The sequence below is a fragment of the Bos mutus genome, chromosome 21 (assembly GCF_027580195.1).
Source record: "Bos mutus isolate GX-2022 chromosome 21, NWIPB_WYAK_1.1, whole genome shotgun sequence".
Classification (NCBI taxonomy): domain Eukaryota; kingdom Metazoa; phylum Chordata; class Mammalia; order Artiodactyla; family Bovidae; genus Bos; species Bos mutus.
The window spans coordinates 63,649,833-63,664,820 of NC_091637.1; the positions used below are offsets into that span (position 1 = coordinate 63,649,833).

Sequence of the window (14,988 nt, forward strand, 5' to 3'; positions counted from 1 at the left end):
CCACTCCCTCTGTGCTGACCTCGCGCCTGGGTGGTGGGTGGGGGTGGGCAGCCACAGGCACCCAACCCTAGGAACTCAGCCCAGAGCCCTCCACCTGCCTCATTGCCCTGGTCTCTGGTCCTTGTGGAGGACCCAGGAGCAGAAGTGGGTTGGCTTTTAAGGCAAGCACAGAGCAAGTGCAAACTAAGGGCTTGCTGTGGTATGTTCATTCAACCAATATCTCCTGAGCACCCTCTGTGTCAGACAGAGTTACATGGCTGCCCTTGGGGGTCCTTTTCCATCCCCCAGCACATGTGGAGCAGTTAGAACAGTAGGGCCCCTGCTGTTCACGGCTCTCATCTCCCAGACAAAGGCAAGACACACACCCTCTGGCCACCTTGGAGCCAGCTGGCTCCAGAGCCCAGCTCCGGTCACACCCCTAACCTGCCGAGGAACCTTGGATGGGTCATGCCCTCTGTGACATGGAGACAATAGGGGTGGCTGCCCGGGAGAGCTGAGAGAGGGGACAAGTGTGGCAGCTCCGGGTGGCATCACTCACTCTCATCCTTCTCCAAGGACCCTAACTGCCCCTCACTGTTGGGGGCGTGGGACCAGTCCCCAGGAGAGAGCTTGCAGGCACTCTGGGGTCCCAGGCTGGCAGAGAGGGGTCTTGCAGCCTGAGTGAGTGCCCAGGGGTGCAGCGGTCTCTCCGGCAACGTTCTGAGTCTGCCGGAGAGGCTGGGGGCAGGGGAGGGCAGTGCCCAGATTTATCCACCAATCCCGCAGGCTCCTGGCCCTGGAGCTCCTTATCTGCCCGGCCCAGCATGGGGCGGAGGTAGGGGGGTAGTGGTGGTGGCTGGGCCTGTTGGGGCGGGACGCCGCCTGGGGACTGGACGCAGCCGGGAGCCCCACCAGGTGGGCGACAGCCGCTGAGGTCCCCGAGCGTCCCTGCGGGCTGTGGCCGGCTGCCTGCCCACCTCCCACACCATGTCGGACGGCGAGGGCCCCTCAGCTGGTGAGTGGCAGCGCTATATTTACCCACCGCGGCTCCGGTTGCAGAGCCAAGGCCACTGGTCACCGAGGACGCGGCCCACCCCACCCCACAGCAGGCTGCAGGCAGCTGCGGGGCTGGACCCCCTTCCTCGAGCCCGATGCCTGGGGCGGGGGGGGTGGTGGCTGTGCGTATGGCGGGAGGTGCGTGACTCTCAAAGCCCGGTAGTGCTGCAGCCCCGGCTTCCCCGTGGGGCGAGAGCAGGAAGCTGTTTCTGCCGCGGACCCTCCCGACTGTCATCTGGGCTGCGGAGCTGACCCACCCGCGGCATAGGGGCCCTGGCTGCCGTTGCACCCTGGGTGGGCGCAGGGTGCGGGCTCCTGGAACCACGTGCAAATGAGTGTGTGTATAAACATTTACTTGGTGATGGGGGACAGGGGAGCGCACAGCTTCCATTAGACCTCCCAGAGGTCTGAGACCAGGAAGTTCTGAGCTTCTGATCTGCCTACACACGGCAGACCCCCTCCACCCAGGGGTGCCCAAACCCTCTAGGTTGGAAATGGCCAGGGACCCAGGCAGGTGGAGGGGTGGTCAGACACGGTGGGGCGAGAGCAGGAAGCTGTTTCTGCCCTCTGGCTTGCCCGAGGCGAGGGGCTACAGTGGGGGCTGGCTGCCCGTGTCCCTGGCTGGTGGCCCCTGGTTCCGTCCAGCTGAAGACGAGCTCTGAAGTGGACGTTACCCTGAACCTACCTGGGGTGGGGTTGGTGGGGTTGGGGGGGTGGCTGGAGACGGCTTAATTCAGGGAACATTTTGGGGACTCTGGGGTCAGGCTGCCCAAGTTCCGATTCCCATTCCTTCACTTCCAAGTTGGCTGACCTTGGGCAAGTGGCTGAATGGCCTGGAACCTCAGTGGCTCCAGGTGAGGAAGGAGGCGGTGAAAACGAACCCCAGGTGGTTGTGGAGATTGACAGCGAGGATGCATGCAAGTGTCTGCAGGTGTGCGGCAAGCGCTTAGCGGTGTCTTTGTGGGAACGGCAAGTGGGGGGTCCCAGGCTGGCGCTAGAAGCCCTCGGGTCTGGGCAGCCCCGCCGGGCCCCCTCCAGCCGCGCCTCGTTGCCTTAGCCATGACTGTGGCCCACGGATTCCTTACCCACCATGGAGAATCTGGGCACGTCAGACTATGATGGAGAGAGGGCCTCGGGTGAGCTGGGGGCAACAGCGTAAGACCCCACTCTGCACGGTATCTGCTGGACGGTTCCCTGCCTGGGCCTGGCCGAGTCAAGCATGGAACAGGGTGTGTGTGTGTTTGGGGAGGGGGATACCGACAAAGCTGGCCTGACCTCACCCTCTTCTGCTGGGCGCCAGTGGCGCTGACTGCCAGGAATTGTCCGCCGTGGTTGTAAAGGAGGCAGCATGGGGCGGGGGGTGGGGTACAGGGGGTGCAGACAGGCCCTTTTCTGGCTGGCTCTGCCCACACCTGACACCAACCCGGAATAGCTCTCTCCCTCCGCTGGGGACATGGCCCTGCTTTTAGCAGCTTGTAAAACCACCCTGCTGTGGGGATGGGTATTTCAGGAAGCCCAGGACAATATTAACCCATCAGGGCAATGGAATGGGTACTGAGCATGTGTGTGTGTGTGGCCTGGAGCCTGGGGGCAGACTGCCTTCCCTGTCAGGGTTGGGAGAAGGTCCGCTGGATTGGAGGCTGGCGGGCAGCATCCTTGCCCTGCCCACCCTGGCTGGGCCGGCGACTCCTGGCTTCCCGCCTTTAGGATGCTGTGTGACCGTCTTTGCTGTCTGATGTGCTGGGTTGTGATCACTCCAGGTTGGCAGGAGTAAAGACAGCTCCTGGGTGCAGGGATGCATGCTTGCTTATGGCGGAGGTAGGGGTCGGGGTGGGAATGGAATCTCTTGGGCTGTGTCATCTGCAATTCCAGTCTTTCTCGGATTCCTTCTGTGCAGCAGTGATTAGGCCAGGCAGGCTGATGTGAAATATTTCCACCTGTTCTCAGTAACTAGTCTCTGTGCCCGTGTGGACAGCAGGAAAAGTTCTCAGCTCTGCGCCTACAACCTGTGTGACCTTGGGCGGATTACTCAAGGGTGCGGAACCTTAGTTCCCTCATCTGTTAAATGGGGACAATAATAGGATATCAGCGCTTTAAGTTCCAGGGAGAATTAAGTGACCAAGAGCATGCAGCACACTGAGAATCATGCCAGGCTTATTGTCAGCTGCTGTTTTTATTATTCAACCAGTAAATGAGCTGTGACCCAAACAAGGAAGCAAAGGGACCAAGCTGTCTGCTGTGTCTTGTGTCCCAGCCGTTGTGGACACGCCGTCTGTTTAATCCCTGGAGATCGGTGGCATGGACTTCACTATATAACTAAGGAAACCAAAGCTCAGAGAGACAAACAGACTCGTCCAAAGTTACCCAGCTGGTCAGTGGTAGAGCTGGGCTTCAAACCCAGCTTCCTAGCCCCTGTCTGTGCAGATATCAGGTCGGATGCCTTTTCTAGGAAACCGCCCCCTGCTCCCCTGGGGGTGGGGAGGCTGGCCATCTTGCAGGACTTTTCGGCTCTCCTCTGAGCAATGGCCCTTCTCATCTGGGAGACTGCTAGCCCAACATTGCCTCCAGTGATTCGGAGCCTGTCAAAAAATCGTGGTACCCTGCTAGGGTTGTCAGGACGATTCCCCAGCCGAAGAGCACAGTGGCAGGTGGCCTGCTCCAGGATTTATGGCCCTGAGCCTGGGCAGGGGAGCCTGGAGGCTAAGCTTACCGGGAGTCAGCATCATATTTATAGCAGGAGCTCGCCTGCTCCGAGAACTGCGTCTGTCACCGGGTCCAGGGAAGGTGCTTCCCCTAAAGTCGCCTGGCTTCCAGACTTGGCTCTGCCCCTTGGCGACACGGAGTGCTGGATGGGTCACTTCCGCCCTGAGGCCCAGCTTCCTCATCCGTACAGTGGGTCCTTGCCACGTCCCTCACTGGAGACGGTGTGTGTAGGTGCCATCACGGGCCTGGGTAGAGGGGCTCCTCACATCCTGGGTCTGCTGCTTGGCTTTCCCTGCCTCTGACCTTGCGGTACCTCTGACCTCTCAGCTCTGGAGCTCCACAGGAAGAGAGTCCAGCCCCTGTGCCGTCCGATCCTCCCATGTTTGGGAAAGTTTCCAGCAAAGCAGCTTTATAATTCCAAGCACCCAAGAACAGGCCACTGGATTCGGAGCAGAGCACCCGAATGTAGGTCCATCAGAGCCCAGGGCTTGAATCCCTGCTCTGCCATTCCCTGGCTCTGTGGCTTTGGGCAAAGCAGTTAACGTCTCTGAGCCTCAGTGACAGGTGGACGTTTGTCCTGCCCTGGCGGGTGTGACAAGGACAGACACCCCTAACCCGAGGAAGCGCTCAGCCAGTAAAGTGACCTCCTTCCTCCTCCTGTAAAACCTTCCATCAATCCCACTGCCCACCCACCCCAGCCCCCATCCCTGGGGTCTGCATCACACTGTTTGCACAGTGGGAAGTGGTTTTTCTGGGGCAGGTGGTGGCTGATGTTGGGGTGGCCACCCCGTTTCTCACTCAGCTCCTGGCATCCCAGAGCCCGGAGACAACATGCCCGAGCTTCCTTCTCCCGGTCATCATGGCGGGCCCCCTGCCAGGGCGCAGGGAGCCCCCACCTCCCTCTGAGTAATGGGCTGCTTTCTGCTCTCCTCTGTGGTTACCGACCAGCCTCAGGGCCCAGGTCTGTGCTGAGCATCTCCACGAGGAGATAAAAGCAAAATGCTTTTACTATTCAGGCCCCGCTCTTGGAGAGGAAGGGTCTTCTCCCAGGAGAGGTGAGCTTGGCCCCAGGCCTCAACATCTCTCTACCTGGCTCCCCTCCTGTCAGTGAGGGCTGCCCCCGACCCCAGACAGGTCACTGGGCTCTGTTTTTACGGCCAACAGGGAGCCAGCAAGGTCTTGAACCGGGAGGCGCCTCGATTGCTTCCGTGTAGGGGTGCAGGGTCAGGAGAGACTCCAGAGGCCAGGAGGCCCAGGAGGATGCTGGTGACGTAGGTCCTGAGCAGATGGGGTGAGGCCCACTGGGGGGAGAATGGAAGGATCTGAAAAGTGCTGGGGGGAGAAGGGGGGGGGAATGTTGAGGCTGGATGCTGCCTCTCCCGCTAGGTGGGTCAGGGGCCTGGAGGTGGGGTGGGGTGACCTGCCAAAGCTCCAGAGGTTGGTTTGCACATCCTGTTGGAGTCCCTAGAGGATGATTTCCAGGGTCAGGCAGACCTGCTCCCTGGACGCAGGCGGGTCATTCTCCTCTCTGACCGTCAGTCGGCTCATCTGTAAGTGGAGGTGACGCCATGACCTCGAGGGGTGATGTAGGGGTTAGATGAGATGTCACGGTCAAACTCCTGTAAACCGGGGCCAGGGGAGGCATGGGTAGCAGCCTCCTGACCCCAGGAATGAGTCTTTAACCCACGGCCCTTGGTAGTCCGGGTGCTGTGCTGGCGACGGCAGGAGGGGTTTAACCCGAGGAGCATCTGATCTGGCGACCCTCCTGACCCCAGGAATGAGTCTTAACCCACGGCCCTTGGTAGTCCGGGTGCTGTGCTGGCGACGGCAGGAGGGGTTTAACCCGAGGAGCATCTGATCTGGCGCAGGAGGCTGGGGTCAGGGGCAAATGAGGACCTTCCAGACGATGCCCCGTTACCACCCTCCTCGGTTCCCAGCATCACGGTTCACACCACACTCCCTGTCCACGCTTCCCACCCATGGATCCCCATGTCGTGGAGGGGCAAACTGAGCCCCAAGAGAAAGAAAGACTGGCTCAGGGTCACTGGCTAGGGAGTGACTGTTTACTCACTAAATCGTGTCCTACTCTTTGCGACCCCATGGACTGTAGCCCGCCAGGCTCCTCTGTCCATGGGATTCTCCAGGCAAGAATACTGCAGTGGGTTGCCATTTGCTTCTCCAGGGGGTCTTCCTGACCTAGGGATTGATCTTGCATCTCCTGCATTGGCAGGTGGGTTCTTTACCACTGAGCCACCAGGGGAAGCCCTTTAATAGTATACAACTGCTGCTGCTAAGTTGCTTCAGTCGTGTCCGACTCTGTGCGACCCCATAGACGGCAGCCCACCAGGCTCCCCCGTCCCTGGGATTCTCCAGGCAAGAACACTGGAGTGGGTTGCCATTTCCTTCTCCAATGCATGAAAGTGAAAAGTGAAAGTGAAGTCACTCAGTCATGCCCAACTCTTAGCCACCCCATGGACTGCAGCCTACCAGGCTCCTCCGTCCATGGGATTTTCCAGGCAAGAGTGCTGGAGTGGGGTGCCATTGCCTTCTCCGAGTATACAACTAAGCAAGTTTAAATAAAAACATGCAGCCTAACAGAGGCCTGTGGCAAGGAACAACACATGCATGATGAGATCAGACCTGGTTTAAAAATAATGTTTGCAGAGACTGGAGTTGGTCCGAGCCCTTTTCCAGAAGTTGATGATGTCACCCAAATCCAAGACTTAAAACTAGAGTTTGAGTTTGTTGGACTCCGTGTTGGGGTGCGGATGCTCTTGCAGTTCTGGGCCCCATATTTCAATGTCTAAGCCAAGCTGTTTAGAGTACTCTCTACCAGGTTTAAACACATTTCTAGGAATCCTGTCGCATCTATTTCAGGTGGAAAAACATGTCAAAGCACTGGTGCGTTTGCTGAAAACACCCTTCCTGCCACTTCTCGCTGGAGGGGTGAGCTCGCAGTCTGAGTGGACCCCGATTCATGTGTCCCGCCAGGTGTTGTGGTGGGAGTGGAGAATTGGGTCTCCTCCCACAGACTTGCCTTCGACAACCCACTTCAGTTTCCTTCTCCACAGTGCTACTAGGCTCAAGTTATGAGAGCAGTAGAGGAGAATGTGTATAGTAGGCACTACATAAATGCTGCCTCCCCTTCTCCTAAGTCCTTTCACATACCTAATTCTGCATGATTCTCCTTATAACCCTATGTGGTAAACACTGTTGTTCCATTTTACAGATGAGCAAACTGAGGTTTAGAGACATTGAATGACTTGCCCCAGAGCACACAGTGGCGGAGACAGAGCCAGGATGCAAGTGTGCTGGCCCCATCCAGGGCTCCTCTTTCGCACTGAGCAGCCTTGCAGCCTGAAGGGGGCCTGGAGGCTTTCAGTCCTTTCCAAAGAAGGCCAGTAGATCAGGGAGCAGGCCTGGGAGAAGGGCTTTTATCAGGAGACAAGACAGCAGATGAGATTCCCTCTGAATTTCTTTGGAAGGCAAGGGTCTGCCGGGGAGAGCACTGGAGTTGAAGACTGAACACCTGGACCTGAGCTCGGTCCTGATACTAAAGTGCTCAGTGACCTCCAGCAAGTCCTTTGCTCTTGCTAGAGAGGTTTCCATGAGAATCTAGGCCCAGGAGTGTCCCATGAGATAGTCTTTCCTGTAGCAGAATCTTAGGCTGCTCAAGGGGCCTTGAATGGCTCAGCATCTCTCTGGAGCGGTTCCCGCTCCCTTGGTGACAGTGAGCCAAGCGCGGCCCTTGGCTCCGCCCCTGGACCAGGGTGGGCTCAGCCACATCCTCCATGGCCAGGGCTACACTGCATCCCCAAACTGCTGCTGGTGGGTGCTCTGGGCACCTTCATGCCCAAGAAGTGTGGCTGAGGCTGGAACAGGGCCTGGACTGTGGCCACACCCCTTGGCCATCCCAGCCTTCCCAGTTCCTCCCAGAGAGAAGCACTAAAGACCACGGGCCCTGGTTTACTGAGCATCGGCTGTGTGTCCTGCTCTGGGTGGCTCCCTCCCACTTGCACTTGCTACCCCATCACAGCTCTGCGAGGGACACTGAGCCCCTCTCACAGGCCTGGACACCGCTGGGTAAGGGACTGCCACTGAGTTCCAACCCGGAAGTTGGAAGCCTGCCTAGCTGGTGCACCTTCCTGACGTCTGGGAGCGCTGTCCAGTGGCCAGGAGGAAATCCAGCACTCAGCGCTGTGGGAGGCAGACACAGGGCTTTTGCAGCACGCCCATCCCGCAGCCCCCATGCATTCCTTCCCTTTTCTTTCCATCTGGAAACTTGTTGAGAGAGGAGGAGCCTCAGCCGTGACTCCAACCCAGGAGGCAAAGTGCTATAAATAGGTTCCACCAGGACTTGTAGCTGAGCCATCAAGAGACTGTTCCAGTCCTGGGTGCCTGGGAGGAGCCCCACTCACCTTTGATCAACATCCACCAGGGCACACCCAGGGGAGGAGTGGACACAGCCAGATTTCTCCGTCTTGTGTGGTCTGGGGCGGCCTTCGCCCAGAAGAGCAGGAGACCATGTCATTGCTCAGAGTACGCGGGGGTCCAGGCACCCAAGCCTGCCCTGAGACTGTGGGATCGGCTGGGGGGTGAGTCCCCCAGGGAAGTTGAGCTCAGGCCCCTCTGAGTCTCACAGGGTGGCCGGAGGGTAGAACCAGTGACTTTCAGAGCTGCAAGCTCTGTGGAGAGTCCTGGGCCATCACTTTAAAAATTTTTTGCTAACAGCCTTATTGAGATGTAATTTACATACCATACAACTCACCCATTTGACCTGAATTTTATAACCATCTCCACAATCAATTTTAGAACATTTTTATCACCTCCTGATGACAAAGAAACCCCTGGGCTTCCCTGATGGGTCAGGGATAAAGAACCCACCTGCCAATGCAGGAGATGCGGGTTCGACCCCTCCAGGGGTCAGGAAGATCCCCTGGAGAAGGAAATGGTAACCCACTCCAGTATTCTTGCCTGAGAAACCCCATGGACAGAGGAGCCTGGTGGGCTATGGTCCATGGGATAGAAAAGAGTCAGACACGACTTAACTACTAAATAATAATCCAAGAAATCTCTAAGGCATTAGCAGTCAACCCCCAGCCCCTGGCAACCACTACTCTACTTTCCGGTTCTATCGATTTGCCGATTCTGGACATTTCACGTAAGGGGGATCGTACGATACATGTCCTTCTGTGATCAGCTGCTCTCTCAGCGTCACGCTTTTGGGCTCGTTCATGTTTGGCTGTGTGTCGGTGCTCTACTCCCTTTTGTGGACAAATAGTGTCCCACTGTGCAGTTCTAAACCTCGCTTTATTCGTCCATTCTTAAGTGGATGAGCATTTAGCTTGCCTCTCCTTTTTGGCTATTATAGATAATGCTGCTGTGAATGGTCGTGCACGAGTTTCTACGTGGACACGGGTCTTTATCTCTCCTGGGTTGTTACACAGCTGGAAGTGGAATTCCCAGAACCGCATTTGACTTTTTGAAAAAAAAAAGACCAGAGTATTTTCCAAAGAGGCTGCCCCAGCGGGTGCATCAGTGGTGCAGCATTTGACTGCAAAGTGGTTGCACTGTGTACATGCCCACCAGCAGCGTATGAGGGTCCTGATAGCCCCACATCCTTCTGGAACTTGTTATGATCTTTTCAAAGAGATTTCATCACTCCTGCTTCTTTTATTATTTTTCTAACGTTTCTTTTTATTTATCGTTGGCCGTGCTGGGTCTTCGCTGCTGAGCAGGCTCTCACTGTGCTGAGCAGCGGCTACTCTGTAGTCGCATGGGCTTCTCGTTGCAGAGCACAGGCTCCAGGGTACGCGGGCTTCAGTTGCTACAGCTCCTGGGCTGTCCAGCACAGACCCGGTAGTTGTGGCGCATGGGCTTAGTTGCCCTGAGGTGTGTGGGATCTTCCTGGATCAGACCCACGTCTCCTGCCCTGGCAGGTGGATTCTTTACCACTGAGCCGCCAGGGAAGCCCTGTTGTGATCTTTCTGATTCCAGCCGTCCCAGTGGGTGTGAAATGGTGCCTCACTATAGGTATTTTTAAAAAATATTTTATTTTATGTATTTATATTTGTCTGTGTCAGGTTTCACTTGCAGCACACAGGCTTAGTTGTCCTGTGGCAGGTAGGAGCTTAGTTCCCCGACCAGGGTTTGAACCTGCTTCCCCTGCCTTGTAAGGCAGATTCTTAACCACAAGACCACCAGGGAAGTCCCTCATGGTGGTTTTGGTTTCTTTTCCCTAGTGACTAATGGCGCTGAGCATCTTTTCCCATGCTTCTTGGCCATCACCTCTCGGCTCTCAGACATTATGCCTCAGTTTCCTCATCTGTAAAACGGGCATAATGACAGAAGGACCTGCCTCCCAGGCTGTGGTGAGGATTCAGTGAGATAATTCCAGGGTCCTGGTGCAGAGAAGCTGCCGGCAAACATTGCTTGAAGCTGCAGACTGAGCTCCGAGCCCTACCTCTGAGGGCTGGTGTGGAGGAGGGATCGGGAGAAAGGTGGAAATCCAGAAGTTTCTGCAAGCTCCAAACGAAAGGGACAAGCATTAACAGAGAAGGTGCTGACTGGCCCTGCCCCAGCCCTGGATGATTTCCTGACCAGCTTTGAACCTCTGCTCAGCTGGGCAGCCCAAGCAACCCGGCCGCACCTCTGCAGCCTGGTGAAATGCAGACGAGGCAGGTGTCCAGACCACACGCACAGGGAGGACAAGCTGGGCCGTCATCTGGGTTTCTGGGGGGGGGGCACCTGTGGTTTTTCTTATCGTGAGTTATTTGGCCTCTTCCCCTTGGCTGCTCACTGGGGCTGTGACGTTGCCCTTCCTGGACTTGCACGCTTGCGTCTGTCAATAGAGAACCCTGGAGCTGGGCCAGGAGCGTCCTCCCACGAGGTTGGGCGGGAGCCTGGGGCCTGGCGGAGGTGCCGATGGTCAGGCCGATTGTGTAGCGGAAACCTGAGCCAGGAGCTGGGCGGGAGGTGAGGGAAGGCAGTCAGATCGTCATGGGTGGAAAACAAATGCACCTCCGGACAGCAAGCTCATTAGGCCGCCCCGGAGGGAACAATCAAATTCTCTACTGGAGCCCACCCTGGAATGTTCAATTGAGTCGACAGTCTGGGCAGGGCGGGTCATATCCCAGGGGGGACCCCAGGCCCCGGGGCTGGGGTGGATGCTGCAGCTGGCAGGGGTCCCAGGTGTTTCCTGGTCCTTCTACTGGGTCCACAGTCACGTGGGGCACAGGTGGGAGGCAGGGACAGGGAATCAGGCTGGCCCTGGCACGTGAGCTCTGCCACCTGGTGCTGTGCGGTCTTTAAAAGTCATATAATCTCCCCGGACCTTTGTCTCCTCATGTGCAAAACAAGGCTGATGATACATTATGGCAGGGGTCCCCGACCTCTGGGATCTAACGCCTGATGATCTGAGGTGGAGCTGATGTAATAATAATGGAAATAAAATGTGCAATGAATGCAATGTGCTTAAATCATCCCCAAACCACCCCCACCCCGCTTGGTGGTTGTTCAGTCACTAGGTCGTGTCCAACTCTTTGCAACCCCGTGGACTGCAGCACACCAGGCTTCCCTGTCCTTCACCATCCCCCGGAGTTTGCTCAAACTCATGTCCATTGAGTCAGTGGTGCCATCCCACCATCTCATCCTCTGTCTCCCCCTTCTCCTCCCACCTTCAATCTTTCCCTGCATCAAGGTCTTTTCCAATGAGTCGGCTCTTTGCATCAGGTGGCCAAAGTATTGGAGCTTCAGCTTCAGTATCAGTCCTTCCAATGACTATTCAGGGTTGATTACCTTTAGAGTTGACTAGTTTGATCTCCTTGGTTTGTGGAAAAATTGTCTTCCACGAATCTGAGCCCTGGTGCCAAAAAGGTTGGGGATCACTGCCTTATAGGGTGGCTGCTAAGTGTGAATGCAGCAGTACATGTGGTCAAGGGCAGAGTGGGGGATTCTATCAGACAGAAGCAGAGCTTCTAGCCCGTGCACATGGCTTATTGCGAGAGGCTCTTAGGCGAAGGCAGTAAGGAGGGAGAGAAACGGGGTAGGGTTACTATTTTATTAATAGTTTAGTAACTATTATAACTATTATTATTAGCTATTAATTATAATAGTTATTTAATAACTATTATTTTATTAATAGTTTAATAAAATAAGCAGTAGTAATTCATACACACTGTCAACTCCACGGGCAGACTTTGGAGAGAAACACATCTGGCTTTCTTTTATTCGTTGTCTGCCACTCCAGTGCAGGCTGTGACCACGCCTCTGCTGTGCCTGATCAGTAAATGTTTGTTGAATGACTGACTGATCAAATGTTGCTGCCACCTCTCCTTCTGTGTCAGGTCACCCAGGACCTTCCACGTAGCCTGGTCCTGTGAAAGCTCTGGGGTACATGCTGCACCATGAAGTCTGAGACAAGAGGGCCTGGCTTTTGCACCCCAGCCCCAGGGAGTCAGGTTGAAACCAGGTAACTCAGGCTGGGACGTGAACCCACCCAGCCTGGACTCGTGGCCCCATCATTTCCATCTCTGCCTCTGCAGCCACGTTGCCTGCTCTGTGCATCAAAGCGCTGCCTGCTTCCCTCTTATAAGTATGCCTGTGGTGGCGTTAGGGCCCCCCTGTGATCTGGGATAACCTCCCCGTCTTGAGATCCTTCATTTAATCACAGCTGCAAAGACCCTTTTTCCATATGTGTGTGTGTGTGTGTGTGTGTGTGTGTGTTAGTTGCTCACACACACAAGAGTCATTGTGTCTGACTCTTTGTGACCCCATGGACTGTAGCTTGCCAGGCTCCTCCATCTATGGGATTTCCCAGGCAAGGATACTGGAGTGGATTGCCATTCCCTTCTCCAGGGGGTCTTCCCGACCCAGGGATCAAACCTGGGTCTCCTGCATTGCAGGGAGATGCTTTCCCATCTGAGCCACCAGGGAAGCCCTTTTCATATATAGTATTCAAAGGGTCCAGGGATTGGGGCCTGATATCTTTGAGGTCCACTTCGTCTTCAGCCCACTACAAGCACCAGTATAGGATTCCTCAGAGAAACTTGTAGCCTCCTGGAGCTCTGGCTGGGGAGCCAGGGAAATGGCCCGAGGGTCTTAGATGACCCCAGGTGGCTTTATCCCAAGGGAGAGCTAGCCGGCATCCTCCTTGCCTGAAGCCTCCGGCCTTTTTCCCTCCCTCCTGCTCCTCTGCTCCCCGCCCTCCCCTCTCATTGTGCTTCAGGTTTTTCTCTTTGATGGAAAGGGAAGTTTCGGGACTCCTGTGAAAGCTCCAAGTCTTTTCTCTCCGGACGGACTCAGTCTGGGCTGAGCATTCCAGCAAGCTCTGGCCTCAGTGCAGGCCGTGAGGCCTGAAACCACAGCCACTGGAAGTCCCATAGCAGCTGGGGGAGCGGGCAGGGGAGGAGACCCCCTGCTGAGCCACTGGTGATTGGTTCAGAGAACATGCTGGACAGGAGTTAGTTCCCATGCCTTCCATCTTCTGGGCCTCAGTTTCCCTGCCTGTGAAATGAACCAATCTGGAGCCAGTATCTGTAAAGAGCTTCCAGTGAAACACCAGGCTCTATGAAGAAGAATTTTAAAAGAAAAGAAAAAGAAATTATGTAAGCCATTGTTTACTTAGCTGCCAGTCGTGTCCTGGGCACCAGTGGTCAGTCAGGCCACTGTTGGGTCCTGGGACACAGAGGGCTGTCTGTCATAGCTGGGCAGGGAGACAACTGAGAAGGACTATGAGAGCCCAGAGAGCCACCTGCTGTGACTCCAAGTTGTGAGGGATAGTCAGGGAAGACTTCCTGGAGGAGGTGATCCTGAGCTGAGTCTTAAGGGACAAGTGGGAGGTGGTAAGAGAGAGAAGGGTCCTCCAGATCAGAGGGCTAGTGGGGGGTCAAGAAAGCATTACCATCCAGGCTTGGGGATGAGGCCCTAGGATGCTGGAGATAGCCTCACATGTGGGTCTTCCTATTACAAAGTGAGTCCTTGAATCAAGGCCTGCTGTATGGAAGGTCCTGGGTGACCCGGCACAGAAGCAGAGGCGGCAGCAGCATTTGGTCAAGCAGTCATTCGACAAACATTGGTTGATCAGCTGTAAAGCATGTGTGGTCCCTGCCCTCCCAGGACTGACACTGCTGTGTACAGACAACGAACAAAATAGACAGCGAAGGATGTACAGTGGTGACCAGGGTGATAAAGCTGGAGGGCAGTGACTCAGGCCAGAGAGAGAGCACTCTCTCACTGCAGAGAGTGAGGTCAGGAAGGTCTTTCTAAGAAGGTGACAACTGAGAAGAACCTGGGGGCCTTGAAGGGTGAACCTAGAAATATCCGAAGGAAGGGAGTTCCCGGCAGAAGAAACCGCAGGGGCAAAGGCCCCGGGGTGGGGATGCCTGATCTTTACAAAGAACACCAGCGCCGGCGCTTTGTGCAGAGTGAAAAGGGCATGGGGGGAGATGAGCCCGGGGGGCGGGACAGGAAGGTGGTGGAGGACCTTTTTGCAGTCCAAGGGGGGTCCTTGGCTTCGACCCTCAGTGAGATGGGAGCCGTGGAAGGGTTGAGAGCAGAGGAGTGGCGGGACCTCACTCGGGTTTTACAAGCAAGCGGCAGCAGGTGGAGATGTTAATTTCCAGTGATTCCGAGCATCAGAAGATGAGAGGTGTCAAAGCCAAGGCCTTCTGCCAGCCTAGGCTGGAGTCGTTAATCACCGTGTCCCAGATGGAGCCGCTCCTGAGGCACTCCTGATGGAGCCAGTAAGTGGCTGAGGTTTAAAATGCCATCGGCTGGCTCTTAGCTCAAACGCTCTGGGAGCTCCGAGCCCTCTGCCTGGAGACAGCACAGGCAGCAAGCCCCGGGAGACGCATTTCTGCTTCTGTGCCCAGAAAGACACTCCGAGTTCCAAGTCCTTGTCCCTGGACTCCCCAGCGACACGCACACGATGCGTTCATCTGCAGGCACTCCCTCGTGACTCCTGTGACCAACACCGGGGCTACCGGATAGAACTCACGTGTCCCCTTCAATGTGAATTTTAGATCAACAGCGGGTAATTCTTTAAGCCCACCTAGGGGCTACCCGGGTGGCTCAGATGGTAAAGAAGCTTCCTGCAGTGCCGGAGACCCGGGTTTGATCCCTGGGTTGGGAAGATCCCCTCCTGGAGAAGGGAATGGCAGCCCACTCCAGTATTCTCGCCTGGAGAATTCCATGGACAGAGGAGCCTGGTGGGCTACAGTCCATAGGGTAGTAAAGAGTCAGACACGACTG

General features: G+C 56.0%; 1 protein-coding gene across 1 annotated transcript in view; it reads left to right on the top strand.

The window, feature by feature from the left end:
* The first annotated feature begins 831 nt into the window (after positions 1 to 831).
* EML1 (EMAP like 1) overlaps positions 832 to 14,988 on the top strand; it is a 199,021-nt gene continuing 184,864 nt past the window's right edge. The window contains exon 1 of the mRNA XM_070357957.1: positions 832 to 994. Coding sequence (XP_070214058.1) covers positions 967 to 994 — 28 coding nt within the window. The 5' untranslated portion in view covers positions 832 to 966. The remainder of the gene's footprint in view (positions 995 to 14,988) is intronic.